This window comes from Carettochelys insculpta, chromosome 14 (assembly GCF_033958435.1).
Source record: "Carettochelys insculpta isolate YL-2023 chromosome 14, ASM3395843v1, whole genome shotgun sequence".
Lineage (NCBI taxonomy): Eukaryota > Metazoa > Chordata > Testudines > Carettochelyidae > Carettochelys > Carettochelys insculpta.
The window spans coordinates 25,625,918-25,643,344 of NC_134150.1; the positions used below are offsets into that span (position 1 = coordinate 25,625,918).

At 38.7% G+C, this 17,427-nt stretch overlaps 1 protein-coding gene across 1 annotated transcript in view; it reads right to left on the reverse strand.

Annotated features, from left to right (window-relative positions):
• The window catches only part of LOC142020629 (transcription initiation factor TFIID subunit 4-like), a 207,653-nt gene that overhangs the window by 62,701 nt on the left and 127,525 nt on the right, over nt 1–17,427 (reverse strand). Inside the window, exon 10 of the mRNA XM_075008660.1 lies at nt 13,290–13,412. Coding sequence (XP_074864761.1) covers nt 13,290–13,412 — 123 coding nt within the window. The remainder of the gene's footprint in view (nt 1–13,289; nt 13,413–17,427) is intronic.

The following is a 17,427-nucleotide window of genomic DNA, read 5'->3' on the forward strand; positions in this document are numbered from 1 at the left end:
AATGAAATTGGCTATCAAATAGAAATGTCTTTGTAAATAGAGTGCAATAAAAATATTTAAATAAGCCTACAATGTCTTATCCTCCAGACTGGCTCTCACAATTATTTCTCAAAGTTCAAATGAGGTAAAAAAATCTCAGAATTTGTCTAAAATTTTAAAATTACGGATTTTATCAAAATATTTGAGCAGGGAGACCTTACTTTATTTTTAGCAAATCTTTGGAACGAATATGTTTTAGCCCAGCCACAAATAAGTATATAATTTGGAATTGGTGGTGGTGAAGAAATCTCCTTCAAAACCTTTTGCTAAGACAACTCAATCAATTACATATATTTCTTTCATGATTTCACTTTTTAATTTGTTTATCTATAAGTTCTTACTATGAACATGAATCACGCTATGTATGCTGAAATTCCCATCAAGACAAAGTATGACTAAAGTGTTCTGTTACCATGTCATGCGTCTCATATTATCTACTGTTATGATGACAATGGTACAGTCAGCCAGAAGCGTTCAATTATCAAGATTTAGAGGAAGAATTCACACTCAAAGGTAGACTTCAGATTAGGTAGGTAAAATCATTTATATGCACAATGCAATAGCAAACTTCGTGTCAATTCTGAACAAGTTCTCCATGGCACGTAGGCTTTCATGCAACTGGAGTGTAAGCTACTCCTGGAGTATTAATGTGACACAACTTGACTTATCTATTTTACTTGATGTTCGTTCCAGCCAAATGTTCACGTTCATTTAACCATCTTTGTCTCGAGAGGGAGAAAATAAAGGGAAAGCTAGATTATGATATTAGTGTGGTTCTCTTCTGGATGAAGTGATAGCACAATGTTTTGATTTGTTTACAAAACAAGTATTTTGATTAACATTTCCGCAATGAAAAATTTTGCTTTCTTTTTCACCCAGTTGCTTCCTCAGTGCAACTTAATACATTTTCCACTATCATTTGTAGTAATTAAGCAACACAAAGATGAAAAAAGTGGTGCTTATAGCCTAGCCAAATACAGATAGCCACTGGTTTTCAATTTCTTTCCCCCAGGGACTCCTTTGGCATCTGACTAGATGTCCAAGACCCTTGTCCTTTCCAGTAATTTGGAACATCTCTACCAGCATGACCTCTCGCACTGTCTATGCAAGGCCATGTTGTGGGGAGGACACCATTTTGAGAACAAAATGGTATCCTTCACGTAGCAAGAAATGCTGTGTCATTGTATTCCAGTGGTGGCTCAAGAGACAGACCTCTGTATCATGCACAGCAGACCTTTGGCATATAGGAGCACCATTCTGGGAATCATTAACTTAGAACATTGGATAAAAAAAAATGATTCTCACATGGATGGATGGATACAAGAAGATAGCCATTTTTTAGAGTTGAACAGGATGCACAATTGCTTCTCTCTTGCTATATCCACCGTATCCCAATTTCACTCCAAATTCACAAGTATATTATAAATTTTGAACAATTAACGACAGGATAGTTGCTAAAATAGATATGATGGAGCATATCGGCTTCTGAGTTATAAAACTTTGGACATTCAAAGCTGATATGTGGAAGTTTAGAGTTGTTTCATTACATTATCAAGAAGATATGTATTCACTCAGTAATAAAATATTTAATATTCTTAAGTTTTCCCAAAGGGGGAGGGAGAATATATATTTATATATTTCACAATTAGTAACTTTTTGCTGGAAATTGACAAGATGTCTGAGCTTTCTTAACTTAAAGAGTAGAGAGTTCACATTATTTGACCACACAGAGGCAAGGGGAAATACTCTATAAAAGTGGAAATGGCTTTAGAATCACTACTTTAAAATTATTCTCTAGAGGCTTCAGTTATCTCCCCATGAGACCATATGTGAAGAATTCACTAAAATAACTTATAATTGTTTCAACCATGAGAAGGAGCAGCCAAGGAATATATCCGGTTAACGGTAAAATCATTTAACTATGATGCTGACAACTAGATTTTTTACTTAAAATCTTCACATGACTGATTCAATATTTAGATAGAAAGTAGTTCTTGAAGCAGATAAGGGAATGCACTTTCAATATTTTGGTTTGCACAATCATACTCCCCAGGTCAGAGTATATTGCTAAGAAAATGAGAAGTTGCTATCAAATAAGTGGTAGTGTACATCCAGAATTTTTCCAATACTGACTCTGAACCAGCCTCCTGTCTTCTTACCTCTCCTGGAATTATCTGCACAGCTCACATAAATAAAGCCTCCTGTCTTCTTACCTCTTCTGGAATTATCTGCACAGCTCACATAAATACTAAGAACATTACTTACAATTGTATGTAGATGTTCCTTCTTTGATTAAAGTAATGTAAAAGCTGATTTTAACAAGAACATAAAAGTGAGCATTGAAAGCTGTGGTTATAAATGGGGCTAATAAGAACTGAAGAGAATTTTTTCTTAGCAATAACTCTATCAATAAGGAAGGACTAATGGCTGTCACCTTTTCCCAATAAAAAATATCGAGAGAAAGCTTCTTATCTCAATCAAGGCAGGCAAAAGCAGTCTTCTGAACCTGTACTTGGCTAGGTTACTCGTGAAGAACTGTTATTAAAGAACACAGAATGAATGTAGACTTTTGGAGAGCCAGATATTTGACATATTTTGTGTGTCCATCACAACAGCATGTGCATACTGCTTTGTAAAAGCTTTCCCCAATAATCTCTAACTGCAATAGAAAAAAAAAGTCACAACAATTAAAATTAAGACAAGTTTCAATCTCTCAAGAGGACAGAAAGCTAGCTGACTTCTTTTATACCTTGGGAAGAAGTACCATAGATCAGTGATAAAGCTTAGGAAAAGAAAATCCTCTCTACTAATACTTATTCTTTACAGAAAGCAAATTGTAGTGCTGCTGTCTTTTTGATCAAGAGAAGAAATCCCACGCCAATGACTTTTTCCCCTGACAGAATGCTTGTCCTTTTTAATGTTACATGAGAGCACCAGCCTGAGTTTCCCTCCCCTCAGAGCTAGTACCACTACCAATGATTAGAGATGCTGGTCTGCCCGGGGGTATTCACTTCTCTGGCTGAAGCTGTTTAACCTGTTATGCGCCTTTTCCTTCCTACCTCCTTCTTTGGAGATTGGAACTATGCTTTTTCATAGGTCTCTACTGAAGTCTCATCTGCCAACTGAGCAGAAAATTGTTCAGTACATGGCCCACTACCAAGAAGTGCAACCTCCTACAGCATCTCACTGCCATTGTCCTGGCTCTGCAAGAGACTGTTCAGCAAAGCAGGGAAAATATGTGTTACCTACTGATTTTGACAGGAACATCCCCCCATTTCCATGAGCTCTGGATAATGTTTATGATGTTTTCCACATTCTCAAATACAGATGAAAGACTGTCACACTTCAATTAGAAGTGATACATTCTCCCCTCTGCTGCAGGACCACTAAAAATAGCTGTGTCCATCACCCCAGGCTTGAGATCCTGAGCCTCAACCCAAAACACAACATCTACATTACTATTTTAGCATGCTAGCACAAGCACTGCTAACACAAGTCTGTCAGCCTGGTCTGGAAGGGTCCTGCTCAGATACAGTGTAATCACAAGCATCGAAGGCTAAGTCTCAGGCACTTGGGCTCCAAAGTGATGCAGAGTCTATCTACACACAGAGAGATTACACCGAGTTTACTTAACTCATTGAGTTAAACTGCAGCACCTTGTGTGTGTGGATTCTCTTATATCAGTTTCAAACTGAATATATCATTTTATCATGAGCAAAGCTAAATAAACAGATATGAACTAGACTGAATCTTACATAAGAATGCCCATACATACTTAAGCCCATTTAACTAAAGCCATATAAAATCATATCTTTAATGAAACTAGTACACTCCTGTGTAGTCCAAATGCTAATTTCTTTTAGGTATATGACAAACTTCCGAATCACTGAGACACTTAAAATTCTACCCTTTACACTTATGAAAATTTTCTTCTTCAAACCTTCTTAAAACTACTTTTAGCTGTTAGGCCTTATAAACAGAGAAAAGATTCTTGAATTTTCTCAATTTTTTTCTCCTCATCTAGTTCAGTATTTGACCCTCCTATTCCCCTCTGATGCCAATATTTTCCTCTATTTTAAAATACATGACAAGGTCGGGGAATTGTGATTTGCTCTTGCGGCTGATGCCCGTCCCCTCCAACTATACCATCCCTGCAGCAACTGGCTGCAAGCCTGTCACTCCAAGGCAGACAATAGCTATGCAGCTAATAAATAAGGAGTACCACTAAAGTAAACAATACACTAACTATAATTAGTCAGCACAGACAAGCTGTGGGGGGCACATTGCCTCTCCCACCCTCCCCAGTTCCCTCCAGCCCTTCCCAGTTCAATTCTTGCAAAGGTTCCCCTGAAACCCACCATATTCCTGTTTGACTCCAGGCAAAACAAAAATACAAATACATTTTTCCTAGCCAGTCACTAAAAGGGACTGTGTAACTAAAGGGCAGCAAGGCAAAAACATCATGGTTATAAATGTTTACTGATTTAATTATCTTTAAAACAAAATAAATAGATTACAGTAATTTGAAATACTGAATGACAGCTCACCCCAACACAACATGTAATAATGATGCTTCTGGGTTCTTGTGGACAATAATCTGAAACCTAACTAAATATGCCTTCTATTCATTTTCACCTACAATAGATTTTGCCATCGAGAAAAAATGGAAATTGAGTATTTGCTAAAATTAAATCAGTTTTAGCTTTTAGACTAGCAGAAACTGCTTTCACACACAGTATTTAAAGAACACATATTCAGAGGAGTACACACATCCTGGTCTTGCAAAAATTTAATGAATACGTCTAATTTTATTTCCTGCCCGTAGTCCTGACTTGAAGGAGACTAATCATAGTGCATGAAGCTAAGTATGTACACAAATCTTTGGACAACTGAGCCCCAAAAGTTTAATTTTTTGCAAATGGGACAAGATAGGACAAATATTGTGAAAGTTTACAATGGTGTGAAAATGATCACTGGTGAGAGATATTCTAGTGTCAAGAGAAGAAAAGGGCTAACATAAATATACATGGACTGCACATATATAGATACACATACATAGACTGAGAAGATCCTGATAACACCAAACAGGAACTTCCAGTCCAAAAAAAAATAAATAAAACTATTAAAGTTACAATGGCAAGTCTTCCATCAGAAAATGTCAAACTAAAGAGCAAAGTATGTACAACCATAACTCTGCCTTTTTACACAGACAGCCAAATAATATAGTTTCTCAGATGCATGTGTAACGTTTTGTTATTACTTTTGATTCTTGATACTACTGTCTGCAATGCAGCTCAAGTGGGAGGGTCATGATCTGACTTGGCAGGGGAAGGGAAAGAGAGGCTTGGACTCCGTTGCAGAACCAAAGTGGGTCAGTGTGGCAACACTAACTCATCCCCCAAGAATCAGAAGAACAGGGAATTGATCATGGGAATGGTCTGTTATATTTTGATCATCTTACACTGACAATTTTTCTGTCGTCTAAGATATATATGTTAAGAATTCTCGCACCTCTGATATACTATCCATTCAGCAGGATATTTTTATTTGTCTTTGGTGACAGATACAAGTGGCTTCACAAAGAAATCATATTGAAAATTGTATTAATGATTTTAAAAATCTTTTTATTTTACTGTTGCTCTTATGAACCAGTGTAACCAATTTTGTATTTTTCATTTAAACTATTAAGATGTTTTAACAAAGTTCAAATATCATTTTCCTTTGTTAAAATTATTGTGTTCATTGAGCAAAACAAATAAAATTACTCCAAAAGGATTTGCTTAGGGCATAAAACAAGACTAGGCAAACTTTTAGCCCTCAACTTTGTTCTTGGCAGATATTGTAAAACCAAGCTCTGAAAAGGCAACACAAACTGGGCAGAATGGTCAAAATATGCAACTAGTGTGGACAAGGGAAACTGTTAAATAAAGGTTTGATCAAAATCCTATGACAGTCCTAAGATAGTCTGGTTGGTCTCAGCATAGCTTGGACTTAAGATATGTCCACACTGACTTGGAGATTGGTGCTGTGGTGATCTATCTCCGGTTGTCAATTTAGAAGGTCTAGTAAAGACTTGCAAATCAATCACCAATTGCTCTCTCATCAGCCCCTGCATGCCACTGGAATGAGATGCATAAGGGAAGTTAATGGGAAAGTTTCTCCCATTGCTCCCCCCACGAGTGGAGAGCCTGTGGCAACTAGACCTAAGGTACACTGACTCCAGCGATGCTATTCACATAGCTGTAGTTGCATACCTTAGGTCAACATTACCAAAAAGGTCTAATAATGCACTACACATCAATGACAAGAGATCACTGCAGAACATCATCTGTGAAAACTGAGGCAGGGTCTAAGCCTAGAAAAAGATGTATCACTGCACCCACTAAATACTCTGCCATACTGTAAGAGAGGAAGACATTCAAAGAAGTATGGTCCTAGCAGAAGTGGGTAGTGGATCAAGAGAACAATGACAGAAAACAGTCATAGTTTAGATGCTCTTGTATTATTATTTCCAAGGTCTTAAACAGGGAGCTCTTTTGACCAGAACAAAGCAGGATTATTATAATGCAGGATTATTTTTACAACATGCTGAATTGTACTTCTGAAGCCATGGGTGGCCCAGTTATATTTGAGGATATTCTTTTTAACACTTCAGGAGATCTTGTATTCCAGCTACATATTTTCTTCTACCCACATGCTGAATGATTGCAGAAATATATGATAGGTAAGACAGCAACTCAGTTGAAATGCTGCCATCTTCAAACTGTTAGTCAGGTTCCTCTATGTCTTTTCATCAAAAGAATATCATAAGATGACATTCAAATGTAGTGAAATACATAGGAATTTGGAACAGGCCATAATTGAAAGGTCTACCCTAGGAGCATCAAGACAGGCTTTTTTGGGAGACTGAAGGTAGGTAGATGATATTTTCAAGGGTGAACTTATAACTGATTATTCCAATGTGTCTTCATTATATTTTAGACAACGGAAAGTCCCAAAGAATTGAGGATTGCATAAAATTGATAACCCTTGTAAAGGAAATAATCTACATGCTCAGACTGTGAAAGAGCTTAAGGGTATTCGGCACCCAATCTCACAAGATTTCAAAAACCATTTTCTTAGTTTTCAAAATTCATGTCTCAGAAAAATGTATTTTTAGGTAGAAGGGAAAAAATGGATGAATCCAGTCCACTAGATCCATTTAATATAAAAAGAGATGGCAAGGTAAGGGGGAAGAAATCCACCTAATGGTACTTGCCTACCACTACCTCTTTTTGGGGAAGCATCTACTGGCGAGACCTTGACAAGAAGATATAGACAAAAATATCTTCTTCCCTGTTGAAGTTCAATCCTTACTGAAACAGTGGAGGACTATTAACACTTTTTTTCCAGACACACCCAAATATTTTATTACATGTATAGCCACACAAAAGGTGTGCCTCAAGAAACATATTTAAGCAGCATAGAAACAAATTGTCAACTGGCCCACTTCTGGGTGGTAGGCCAACTCTCCGCAGTCACCTGGAAACAACTACTATTGCCATCTCTAACTGAAACAGCAGCCAAATTTCTCTTGACCAATAAGGAGAAATTATTAAGATCACTGAATCTCTGTCAGAGTATTTTGTGTTAGACAGATCAAAAGAATATGTGCAGTATACAAACTTGTTCTACCAGTGAAAAAAAGACTGCTTTCATTGGCACAGAGCCACTCTCTATAGTCATGTACTGCAGGCTGACTTACTTTCTGCTCCTTTTTTTTTTTTGGTTTTTGCTGTCAACGCAGGTACATGCAAAACTTCTCTACCGCCTCTTGACTCGCTGCCTATATCAGAGGGATACACACAGTATCACCCTATTTTCAGTGGGTATAGGAAAACGTTTCAAATGATTTTAGTCCATGTAGCCTAAATCATTAACAATGCTTCAGTTAACAGAAGAGTCTAATGTTTCCATCTGCTTTTTACTGAAGACACTATCTGTGGAAATGAATTAATACACTGGTTACGAACCTTGTCTCATTCAATAAAAATAGGACATTACTGCTAGTAAAAAAAAAAAAAAATCTTTTAAGAGTTCAAATCCAGTTTTGATTTAAACCGATAAGTAATAATTTGTCCTGGGAGATCTTTTCATTACTAATTTATATATTTTTAAATTTAATACAGGAATAACAAAAATTCCTGTGGTATACACTGTGGCTGTTGGTGAGAATTCTCATAAGGTTGGGAGGTTGTCAGTTGGAGAGAATAGGCCTGTCACCTGGGACCTTCTGGAGTGTGGCATCCTGATTAAGGATGGGTTGTAGGTCTTTAATATGGCAGGATAATCAGGATGCCACATTTCCGAAGGCTCTCCTGATTCACAAACCTGTCAGCCAGCACTTTAATGGAGTGGGCCATTCTGTTAATGACCTAAAAGTCTGTGTTTTACTGACAAGGAATTTTCACAGCCGTTTGGAAAGAGAGGTTGCTGAACTCTCTTTTATATTCAAATTCAACACATTAACACGTGGTTTGAACTGGGATGACAATTTTCTAGCTCACTATAGGGACTCCTTTACATACTTTGTTTTATCTAATTCTTGACTTCCCCCACCTTCTGCCCCTCTGCTCTCTGATTTACTTATCTTAATCATAACTTTTCTGATCTGTCAACCTTGATTACTATTTTTGGTTCTCTGTGCCTTAAATGTTGAGACTGTTCTGGTATGGCTATAGTCTGAAGAAGTGGGTCTGTCCCACGACAGCTCATCGCCTAATAAATTATTTTGTTAGTCTTTAAAATGCTACTGGACTGCTTTTTTGCTTTGAAGTGGAAATTGTATGAGATACCTGAGGTATGGTCTCTACCTAACAAAGGAGGAAGACTGAGTATCACCACTAACTAGTTCTTTGAATTATGTCAGCACTCTTAATTATGATCTTGACATTCTACTGTATTACTTGCACACCTTATGGGGTGGATAGTGCTGTTCTTGAGTGGCCTTTTTGAGAAAGAGAGACTATCCAAAGGGTAGTTGTGGGCATTTGCTCCTCTGTCTTGAGGGTTTGTCCCTCCAGATTGCCACAGGGGGCTATACTGTCACTTTTCTCATCTATTTTCACCCATCTATTTTCACCAGTTTCCAAAAAGGTTCTGGGCAGAAGGAGGGAAGGAGGAGGATTTTTTTTTACATTAATTTAGAAGACTTCTAAAACTGGTCTAAATCAGTTTTTCTATACATCAAATGTCACGATTTTAAAGTGCATTCATTTTGGGACTTTCTGTGGGTTTATGGGAATGGATGACATAAAAACATACTTTTCTAGACCTGAAGGGAAACAAGGTATTGGATCTTAATCCTGCTACTGATCCAGGATTTGACACTGAAGATTTCAGAATTCAGATGAACATTGTTTTTTCTGATGGAGGATGCAGATGTGGGGTTAGCTTGCTGTAGACTTTTAAAATGGTTGCCCCTCCACTATGTCAGAAGTTCTTTATCTCTGAAATGATCGTCTTCAATAAATGGTGATTCACTGAACTAGCCCTGAAGCTGCTGTTGAAAGATCAGTATTCAAAAAACATCTGTGCCAGCAGGTACCAGGAGAAGGTCCTTCACATGCTGCTTTCAGTTGATATTTAAAGAAACCATTATGTCAGACATTTCAAACATATATTTCATACTCACATATTTTGAGATACTACCTGTGTCTTTTGATGAAGAGCCAAAATGTATCAATTAATACCACAGCTTAATCTAGACAAGTATTTGCACTTGATTTGTGCACTTTCACTCCATGGAATATACAAACTTAGCCCTAAAGTAGCTACCTGTGCCAGGATGCTCAGGCATTTTAAATTAGCAGAAGCAGAGTAACCAACTCTGGAAAATTTTTCAGGAATCTTGTGACATTTAGTATTTTTCTTAAAGTCCCAGTTTCTGCAATTACATTAGAATCTCTGGTTTCTAAGAAACATCAAGTTTCTAACTCTCGTGGTTCCAGAGAAAAGCTTGAAAATATGAACCACACAGGCTCAACTGCTATCATCATCACCATCATCATCTTATGATTTGGGGAACACTGACATGATTTTTTAAACACTTGAGGCTGACAGAACTACAGAAGGGTGCAAAATTCAAAACCTGCCACAAAAATTCAAGCCCTTAAATCAAAAAAACGTTTTCAATGTTTTGATTTAATTTCCCAAAACATTTTTGGAAATCAGATGCAAAATGAAAAGAACATAATGAAATGCTCAAGCTCAGTTCTCTGAAAAGCCTGGAGGTTCAAAAGGACTCAGGACTCTAGGCCCTTTAAATTACTGCAGGAGCCCTATGTGACATAGTCCAGGATGCACTGAAGGCTGTATGCCCCTATGCCTGTGCCTTCTATCCAAGACCCCACTCTTTCTCGGGGGCTCAAAGCCAACCGTCCCTCCAAAATGTCCAGGGCCCAGTGAAATTTGTCCCAAACCCTGCTTGTCCAGTAATTATTCAGGCTCCAAATTTCTTGTAATTTCAGCTCCAACTGATCAGGTGAAGACGAAGCACTAGCTTCCACTGCCCCACCCTACCATGAAGCAGACAGGAGGCTGCAGACAGGGGAATTTTAGAGGGAGTTTGACAGAGGGAGTTCTGCTATCTTTAGAAAAAAACACAACTCCTTTGCCAGCGCTGCTCCTGTCTCCTGCAGCTGTGCGTGTAGTCACACAGACCTCCTGACCATGGATGCCTCTACCGAGACCCTGGTGTGATTTTGCAGGGACTGTGACTTGTAATTCCCACTTACTGAAATCCAGACTGGGGGAATCATCCAATATGAAAGGTGTCTGCTGATGGAATCTCTCAGGATTCAGGTGGGAGAGTTACAGGTGGAGTTGGCTAGGCTTGGGAGTATCCGAATTCATGAGCAATTCCTGGACAGTATTCATGTGGAGACAGCTGAGGCTAAGGTAGCTGTTCCACTACAAAAGGCTAGTGACACACCACCGGTGAAGGAGATGGCAGCTTAGGGGGACACTGGCAGCTGGTCACTTCTGGCAGCAGGCAGTGCTCCATTCCTGCTCCCAACCCTCCCACAGTGGTACTGAAAACCATAATTCCATTCTGGATATGGGAGATAAGGAATCACGCCCTACAGCAGAAGAGAAGCCTTGTACCCCAAAGGCTGGGAGGTCTGCCGCCACCATTACAAGTAGAAAAGGTAGAGTAGTGGGGGACAGAGACTTCTATCTGTCATCCTGACATTGTTCTCCTCGGTCTCTAATGATAGGACAAAGAGCAATGGGTTTAAACCTCAGCAAGGGATGTTTAAGTTGGACATTAGGAAAATCTTCCTAAATGTCAGAGTGGTTAAACACTGGAATGAATTACCTAGGGAAGCTGTGGAATCTCAATCACTAGAGATATTTAAAAGCAGGTTAAATAGACATCTAGCAGGGGTGGTCTAGACGGTGCTTGGTCCTGCCATGAGGGACTGGACTTGATGACCTCTCAAGCTCCCTTCCAGTTCTAGTGTTCTATGATTCTATACTACTTTTCAATTTCAGTGACAGGGGCCTCCCTGACTGCCCTTCTCTATGGCTCAAGGGCATAAAAGACCCATCCTTTAACTGAAAACTTGATTTTTAAACAAACCGGGAGCTTTAGTGCTAATCTCATCCTTCATCCAGAAAAGGTTCTTACAAATTTTTCTCCACCTGTATTGTGGTCACTCCCACAGGGTGCATCTACACTTGCATTCCTTTCGAAAGAGGCACGCAAATGAGGTAAGTCAACAATGCAAATCAAGTAGAGGTGTGTGTACTTGGCACCTCATTTGCATATTCTAATTTCAAAAGAGAGTCTTTCGAAAGAAGAAAGCCAGCGTAGAAGCTGTTCTTTCAAAAGTAAACCCATCTTCGAAAGAAGGAAGGAGAATTCTACTTTCGAAAGAGCACCATCTACACTGGCTTTCTTCTTTCGAAAGAAGCTCTTTCAAAATTGGAATATGCAAATGAGGTGCCAAATATGCAAATCTATACCTCATTTGCGTGCCTCTTTCGCAAGAGGAATGCAAGTGTAGACGCACCCACAGTGTTTTAAGCTCATTAAATGGAAGAGACAAGAAGAGGAGAGGCTGTAGTGTACAAAATCCAGATAGCCTGTTTAGGGTGCATTTACACTAAAACTACATTTATGCCAGAGGGCATGGCTGAAATCTGAGTCCATTTTGTAAGTAGTACAGATGAAAACTTAATTATCATCAAACTCAGCAAATACCTTGGCATCAGCCACTGCAGCACATCACATGATAAAGAGTTGGGGAGAAAAAGTTCCCCAAAGGAAAATCTGGATGAAGAAATCCAAATTCATTCAAAATTTGCAAGAAGATGTTTGAGATTTACTCAGAAGAGCCCAGTGGCAGGGATTAAATCTTCTTGTTGCTATGCAGGTGGAATTGGCAAATTTAGGGAAATCACAAGCAACAAGGAAATGCCTACCAACAAATCTGGTTCTGCATCCAGGCTGAAGTATCCCCTGCAATAAATGTATTCTCTTTAGCACAAAAAAGAATTGTTCTATCTGAACAGAAGTGCATGAAATTCTGTCAGAAATGCTTCACCAGTGTTTTGATACATGTTAATACGTATAAGTTGGAACAATGTTTTAGCCTGGATGAGTAAGACAGCTGTTCTGTGTAATATAAACTCCTGCCTAAACTTTAAAAGTGGAACTGTACATTAACAGTGTGAATGGGCAGCCATTTTGAAACTCAGCCATTTTGTAACTCAGTTGTAGGAGACTGACAGTTACCAACATGACACAAGCCCTTAACCTAAACCTCAGGCAACTCCACAATTACTTACTAATGATTCTTCTTCCTGACTTTTCCCCTTTCCTTTGTAGATCACTAGTTGCCCAAACTGAACCATTTAAAAGCATTCTAAAAACATTTTTAGCTGGAGACTTAAGTCCTTCTGGTTTAATTCTTAATTATTTTCAAAGAAAAATGAAATACTGAAAGAAAGAGATTGTTATATTTTACACTAAATTTATTCAACTTTGTCATCTCTGGATTTTGGGTGGTGAAACACACGACATTTCGGAGAATCTAAACTCTATCTTTTCTAATTCAATATTCGGTATCACCTTTTTCAAGAATACCAACTCACAGGATCCCTTATTATTTTGTACTCACGAGTATTCCACAATAATTACTAGTGTGCTTCCAAAATAATTGAGTTTCACAATAAATTAAATAGTTTTGTAGTTGTTCTTTTACCTCTCCTCCCAGGGTAAGCAAGCCAGGTGAATCAAGCTTCCGTTTCTTCCGTGGACCAATAGCTGCCAATGCAGTTAGGTTGGCATCCCTCTGCCTCATCTGTGCTTGTTCTTGTTGCTGCCACTGTTACAAGGGGGGAAAAACAGCTAGCATTAAATTTCATTCATATAACAAATGTTACTCTCAGGCCTAATCAGGTAAAGTGGTGTAAATTGAGATTGCCAGATGTCTCACAGGATCATGCTGTATAAAGCTATGCTAGATTTTAATAACTCAAAAATGTAGTGTCTGGTCTCACAGACCATTCAGTTTCAGGGTGAGATTTTCAAAAACATCATGGCGACTTAAGTGCACACATACTATTGGTTTAGATGGGAGTTGTTCTCCAAATCACTGAGCTTCCTTTGAAAATCTCACCTCTAATCACCGAAATTTACTTCATTGGCGAATAGTGTGTTCTATACACCTTCAAACATGACTTCTGTGAAGACTCCAAGTACAAATTAAAAGGCAAAAATAGTACTAGAATGCAAACACTTCCTTTCATTTCAAAGTCTGAAGTTTATTTTGACCATTTCACCTACATTTGATACTCATTTTAAGAAAGTACTAAAAAATTCCTATATCTGAGCATTAGGACAAGTTTTTCTGGCAACAAATAAAGAAAAATTGAATTTCCAATTGCTATTAGTCACAGATTAGAGGAAGGAAGCAACATGTTTAATCTACAAGTCAGATATTGTTTACTGAAAAAAAGGGAGAGAATGAAAATAGGAAAAAAATAGGATAGACTTTGATGAAAAGGTCAGATTGTTTTATTCATTACACATGATATAGTCCCTTTAGAAAGAATTAATGACCACAGAAATTTCCCACATGTGCACAAAAAGTCTTTGCTGAGGTAGTGTTAACACTGCACAAAAGCAATTATAATTGTGGTTAGGTAATATAGCACATACATTTTAATTAGACACAATCTTTCATATCTCAGCATTACTTTTACATTTTTCAAAGATTTTGTTTATTCAGAAGTTTTTGCTTTTTAATCTCTCACTGACATAACTTCCACCTCCATGGAATATCACACTGTTTCAGGTCCTTTAGTAGTGGTTTGAGGTTTGTGAGATTGCATTGGGACAAACACCTCTCTCCAATGACAGAAAACATGAATTGGCAGATGTGCTTAAAAGTAACTCAGTAATTATTTAACTGCAAATTGCACAATGAAAGGTCTGAATTTACAGATCACTGCTGAGTGATCAAGTGGTTAAACAGAACAAACAGAACACACTAGTTACATCTACACTTGCCCCTTATTTTCAGAAAGGGCATAGTAATGAGGGAGTTCAGATGATGCTAATGAGGCACTACCATAGATATGCAGTGGCTCATTAGCATAATGGCAGCCATGTGAGACTTGAAAGTGCTGCTTTCGGAACACATGCATCCTGTGTAGACAGGGCCTTTTGAAAGGACCCCCTGGACTTCGAAAGCCCCTTCTTCCTAAGGAAATTTGGGGGGTCCTTTCAAAAGGCTCCCTGTCTACACGGGTGGCATGCATTCCACAAGTGGCATTTTCAAATTGTGCGCAGCCACTATTATGCTAATGAGGTGCTGCATATTCATGGTAGCACCTCAGTAATATCTTCTGAACTTCCTCATCACCATGCCCCTTCTGAAAGTAAGGGGCTAGTGTAGATGTAGCTACTGTGCTTTTTCTACATTCACTTTTGTCAAGGCAATTATCTAAAAATGATAAATTGGTAGCCGAACTGAATGCCTCGAGTACTATTCTAGGGGAGCAGGCTTGGCTAACCTTGGCCCAGCCCGAACAGCCCACATATAATGTGCAGGTAAGTCCAGACAAACACTGATTCAATTTGTACCTGTGCCCAGGGGATTGAGATATGAGGAGGAGTGTGGGGACAATGTTTAACTGGAACAAATCAAAAATGGTTTATTATTTCACATACAACAGCAAAATACAAACACACAGCAACAACAGTAGCAAATACAAGATATGAAACACTTTGTTTTAACTTACTATCAGTAACATAGTAGATAATTTGGTTGTCACAGGTCAAGTACTCTGCTGTCAGGAGTAACTGAAAGATTGGTTAGTATGTATCTGGTTAGGATTGGCTGGAGCACCTTGTACCCACCAGAAATATGTAGCCTAAAAGCCTTTAAGATATTGGGCCGGGGTGCCCTAAAGCTCGGTTTGAGCCGTATTTAGGCTTTCGTGGCTGGTTTGGCCAGGGCCTATTTGTCCAGTCAGTGGGTTGCTAGGCCACTGCTGGGGTATTATCTGGCAATATGGGCCAGAGGGAGCTTTGGCTTTCTGGCTCGCTGGGCCAGAGCCTATTTGTCCAGACAGTGGGTTGCTAGGCCACTGCTGGGTAACGTAGTGCAGGGTTTCCCTGTCACTAGGTAGTTATCCTGACATAGATAATAATTAGATTATATAAACACTATTTTCTGTATCTATCTATACCTATATTAAGATTAACTAGCTTACCTACATTAATATTATGTAAACAATCATAATAAGCAATTATAACAAGCAATAACAACTATAAATAACAGTTTAAAGAATATGGTCTTCGGCTTCTAGAGAGCCTGAAAAGCAGGGCATGAGGCCTTTGTTGCACAGCAAGCGGCTGAGGGGCCTGCCACACTGGAGCAGAGCGCCGCTTCAAACAAGGCCCCCTGTGGAAGCAGCAATTGATGGCAGCAGGTTGAGGTGACGCCGGCCAGGAGAAGATGGTCAGTGCTGGGGGGGAGGGGGGTGCGCTGAGGTGCTGAGTGCGCCAAAATGGTGGTTGCTGACTCTGCAGTTCCTCCTCGAATGCTGGCTGTCGGGTGGTGAATGGTGTGGCAGCAGACGAGGCTCCCCCTATAGGGAAGTGCCGTCTAGTAGCAGCTGCGGCTCAAAAAGCCAACAGTGCAAGTGATTTTAGCTCTGTGTTCAGCTCAGGTCAGGTCAGGTCCGTTCAAATCACACACACACGCTTCCTTTGAGAGATCCAATCCTGCTGAGCTGTGTCCTTATATAGGCCATCTTCATTAGTATTCAGAGAGTTCTGGAAGGATGCCCTTATTTGGTAAGGGCTGGTCCCCTCAGTTATGATGGACCTGACTGAGGACTGCATCAGGTTTGAATTTTTGAACGTAGGATGTCAGTTATGGCAGTTGGTAATAGAGTCTTATAGGGAAGTGATTACACATGATTTTAAGATAATTTCTGAGGTAAAATTTCAGTGATTTCTGTTCCCCACGCCCACAAAAAATTAGTAACCCTTTCATTTAATCATATAGATGAGGTAAGCACACAATATGCCTAAAGATTATGAGCGTGGTCGTACCTGAGTAGTACACACCCTGTTCACAATCTCTACAACTTTCTGTTTAAAAAAGCAGAAATGTATGAATATGTCTTATTTCGTGCATCATTTTGCATTTTTATAATTACTTTGTTTTTGCAATTTAGTCTAACTTGATTAATTGCACGTTAACTTTCTTTGGCAAAGAAAGAGAACACTTTAAATGTAGTACATTTACATTTTAAATCTGTTTATTCTTTGACATCTTATCCTACTGGGTATTTAAGTTCTATTGTCTATTTTGCAACTTAAAGTCTTAATAATAATTTCAACAAAAAATTATGCATATCCATACAACTCAATCATTTATAGGGTAAAAGAATTAATTAAATACCAAAGTGGAATGTGGGCATGTCTGCAGGGTTAGTGCAAAGATCCATATGTACTTCCCTTTGCCAACTCCTATTAGATTTTTAGCTCAAATATCTTTGGCTGTATTCCAGATTAAATGCCAGTTGCATAGACCTGCCCGCTTACCCTTTCAAGGTAGATAGGAACAGTGGTGAGCTCTAATCATTTACAAAGGTCATGATTGGAAGCTAGCCCGTAAGCAGTCATTTAAAAATTGATTGATCCCTATTTGTAGTCAGGGAAAGAAAATGGACATTTCAGCTGTATTGTAATTATGAGGCTTCAAGGCAACTGTAAATAGATGTGCAAATCTAGATACTGGCAAATACCGTAGAGAAGAAATTATTACTACAGTCTAACACATAGCCAGGAAAGGTTGAAGATAAAACTGCATATAAAAAAGA